Raw genomic sequence first — 3,305 nt, forward strand, 5'->3', positions numbered from 1 at the left:
GAAGAAAAGCTTTTCCCTGTGGGTTTTGGACTCAAACCCAGCCTTTGAGAAGTTACAGCCTTCCTAGGCAGGCGGAGTAGCTGCTTGATGAGGCATCCTCACAGCTATTCCAAAACGCGCTTTCAAAACAAAAGTTAGAAAGCTCCCTGGCCCTTTCTTGAGAAGGGTCCCTTCCTGTTCCAATCCCATCCTGACCTTTTTGTTGAAGAAGAGCAAAATAATGCAGTAACAAAAACACAAGTGGCTGCCAAAGGAAGAGAGAGGGGGGAAAAAGAGTTCCTGTAAGGGGCTGAAACAATAAATCTCCGCTCTGCTGACCTCCCAAAGGGAGTGTGTGTGTTTCCTCTAGTTCTTTATCAGAGTCCCCAAAATAAGTAGGAATGGGCAGCGTCTGGCCACATGCGGCACACCTTTTCCATTTGCTAACTCGGCCCGGACAGGCTGGGAAGAATCCTTCACGCCTTACCCCGGGAGAGAAGCCACTGAGACCCTCCTAAGGCACCATGCAGCTGCTTCAGGTGACCGCACTTCTCCTCCTCCTGTGCAACCGTGTCTGCTGCAGTGAGGCCAGCGAAGGTACCGTTTCTTTGATCCTTCTGATGGTGTGGATGAGAAATCGGAGCTGGCGAGCTTCTAGCCCCGGTTGACCTTCAGGAGGCTTCCTCCTGCTGTTCTCATTGATTTGCTCGAAGGAGTACAGGGAGCTAGGCGGGGAAGAGGCCAAGAAGGCGCGCCACAGAGAGAGCTTGTTTCTGCTAAAAGGAAATGCTTGCTGGCCTGATGGCCTGAAAGTGTGTTTAATGGATTCATAAAACAACTGGGGAAATGTGTTACCTTTTCGGAGACTAAGATAGAATTTTGGCTAAAAATGTGTTAATTCAAAAAGACATATTTTTTTCTATCATCGGCCCAGAATGATAAGAGAATTTCTGTGTGAGGGAAAGGTTGTCATTGGAAACTGTGTTGCCAAGGGCGCCTGTGTCAATCCCAGCTCCCTTTCAGCTTTGTTTGGGTAAAGCTAGCTAAAGAAGTGAATGCTGATTTGGACCTTGAGAATTATGTCCGGTGCTCCAATGTGGGCCTGATGAAGGTTAATATTCAGGAGGATGCCTATATGTTTTTCTTTGGGTTCCCCTTATTTAGCTTCTCTAGGATCACTAATTATAGGCTCAATGTCCTTTGTTTATGGCTAGAAATCAAATATAAGTGAGTACATCCCATGCTCCTCTTTTTGGGTCTGGCTTACCTCACTCAGGATAGTGTTTTCTATTTCCATCCATTTGCATGCAAAATTCAAGAAGCCCTTGCTCTCAAGGTCCAAATCAGGAGCAGAAGGAGAGAGAGCACGAGCAAGGAACTCAGGACCACAAGGGGTGCACCCACACACTGAGACAATGGGGATGTTCTATTGGGAACTCACCAAGGCCAGCTGGCCTGGGTCTGAAAAAGCCTGGGATAAAACCAGACTCTCTGAACATAGCAGACAATGAGGACTACTGAGAACTCAAGAACAATGGCAATGGGTTTTTGATCCTACTGCACGTACTGGCTTTGTAAGAGCCTAGGCAGTTTGGATTCTCAACTTACTAGACCTGGATGGAGGTGGGAGGTCCTTGGATTTCCCACAGGGCAGGGAACCCTGATTGCTCTTCGGGCTGAGGAGGAGGGGGACTTGATTGGGGGAGGGGGAGGGAAATGGGAGGCGGTGGCGGGGAAGAGATGGAAATCTTTAATAACTAAATAAAAAAAAAGAAGTGAATGCTGATTCACCATTAGGAGGATATTAGCATCTTAGGTGACTGGGCAAGCAGGGAATTAAATGTATAGATGTTCGTTACAGAAGGATATGCAGATGTGAACACAGTCCCTCAATACTTTGTGTGACTTTCAGAACTTTAAAGATAGACTTGTAAAAACCCACCACCAACTACCCGAAAAGACCCTCAGGTGCATGCTGCACTGCCCTAGTGAGCAGCTGCAAGCGCCACTGTTTTTATTTCTAACCATTCTTAAGTAACACAAAATAAACAATTAAGCTAAAGCACTAATTTATCGGGCTCCTGTCCTGTGCTGGGCAGTGCAAGGAACAGTAACATGAGCAAGTTGCTTCCCTCTCCCACAGCGGTAGATGTGCTATTGAGAGAAACAGGCCAGCGATTCTAGTATTAGGCAGCTTTAATAAGCATGAAAGTTAAAATGCAAGAGAAGACATAACTGGGAGAGACTGGTTCTGACTCTGAGGGTGTGTGAGGAGGGTATGTGTGTGTTGGGGGTTGGGGGTATAATCCAGAAAACTCAATTCTAAGTTTGCTTGCGCCTGTTCCCAAAGTTTACTGCCTAAAAAATTTTAATTTATAAAAGCAATGTAAAGTTAAAAAAAAAAAGAGTGAAAACACAACCAATGGTCCAACTTGGGCTACATCTTGTCAGTGATTTAAAAAAAAAAAGAAATCTTTTTTATAAGTTTAGGATAAATCTGGAAGTCTTTCCTCATCACACTTGCTTATCTTGCATGTGGCCAGAAAGTTTGAAGCAGCTCCTGAGAATCCGACATTTTACAAACGTGTTCATGGAGTATCTGAGTTCAACGGCTTGCTCCTGAGTGTCTCTTCAGGATGTGTTAGAACAGCTCATGAGAACGTCTACCCTGCAACACTCTGCTCAAAACCCGTGTGCCTGGCTCATAAAAGTTATGCAGGCTTGCGCTAGGCTCTCCACCCATTCAAGTCTGAAGGCCTTCGAGCGTGCAGCAAACCACCAGCATGTTTTAATGTTGAATGGGCTGTGCATCCTAGGAACAAAGAGTAAGGGAGTCAGAGGAACTGGCCTCCAAGCTGACTGTAAGAGAGGGACCCAGCATGGAGAGAACACAGAAGGGCCCACAGACTTCTCCACTGTGGCCACTTAGGGAAAACACCAGCCTCCTTCAGCTCACTGGTCAAGCGTCCACCCTCACTTTAGCAGGGTCAACATTCTAACAAGTTATTGGCCCACACTGGATAATTCCTCACTGGGGCAAGGAAAATATTTAAACAGTATTTCCTTCGCATCTGCCAACAAACCTACTTGATAACTTAGGATCTGTATCTGGAATGAGGAAAACAGGGAGGGGAGGGAAGGGAGAGAGAGTGGGAAGAAGAGGGGAGAGGGGCAGAGGGAAGAAGGGAAGGAGAAGGAAGAGGAGGAGGAGGAGGAGGAGGAGAAGAAGGAGGAGGAGAAGGAGGAGAAGGAGGAGAAGGAGGAAGAAGAGAAGAGAAGAGAAGAGAAGAGAAGAGAAGAGAAGAGAAGAGAAGAGAAGAGAAGAG

The 3,305-nt window shown here is 46.4% G+C and overlaps 1 protein-coding gene across 1 annotated transcript in view; it reads left to right on the forward strand.

The window, feature by feature from the left end:
* Positions 1 to 325: 325 nt before the first annotated feature.
* The window catches only part of Emcn (endomucin), an 85,082-nt gene continuing 82,102 nt past the window's right edge, over positions 326 to 3,305 (forward strand). Inside the window, exon 1 of the mRNA XM_005357330.1 lies at positions 326 to 576. Coding sequence (XP_005357387.1) covers positions 504 to 576 — 73 coding nt within the window. The 5' untranslated portion in view covers positions 326 to 503. The remainder of the gene's footprint in view (positions 577 to 3,305) is intronic.

This window comes from Microtus ochrogaster, chromosome 21, assembly GCF_000317375.1.
Source record: "Microtus ochrogaster isolate Prairie Vole_2 chromosome 21, MicOch1.0, whole genome shotgun sequence".
Taxonomy (NCBI): domain Eukaryota; kingdom Metazoa; phylum Chordata; class Mammalia; order Rodentia; family Cricetidae; genus Microtus; species Microtus ochrogaster.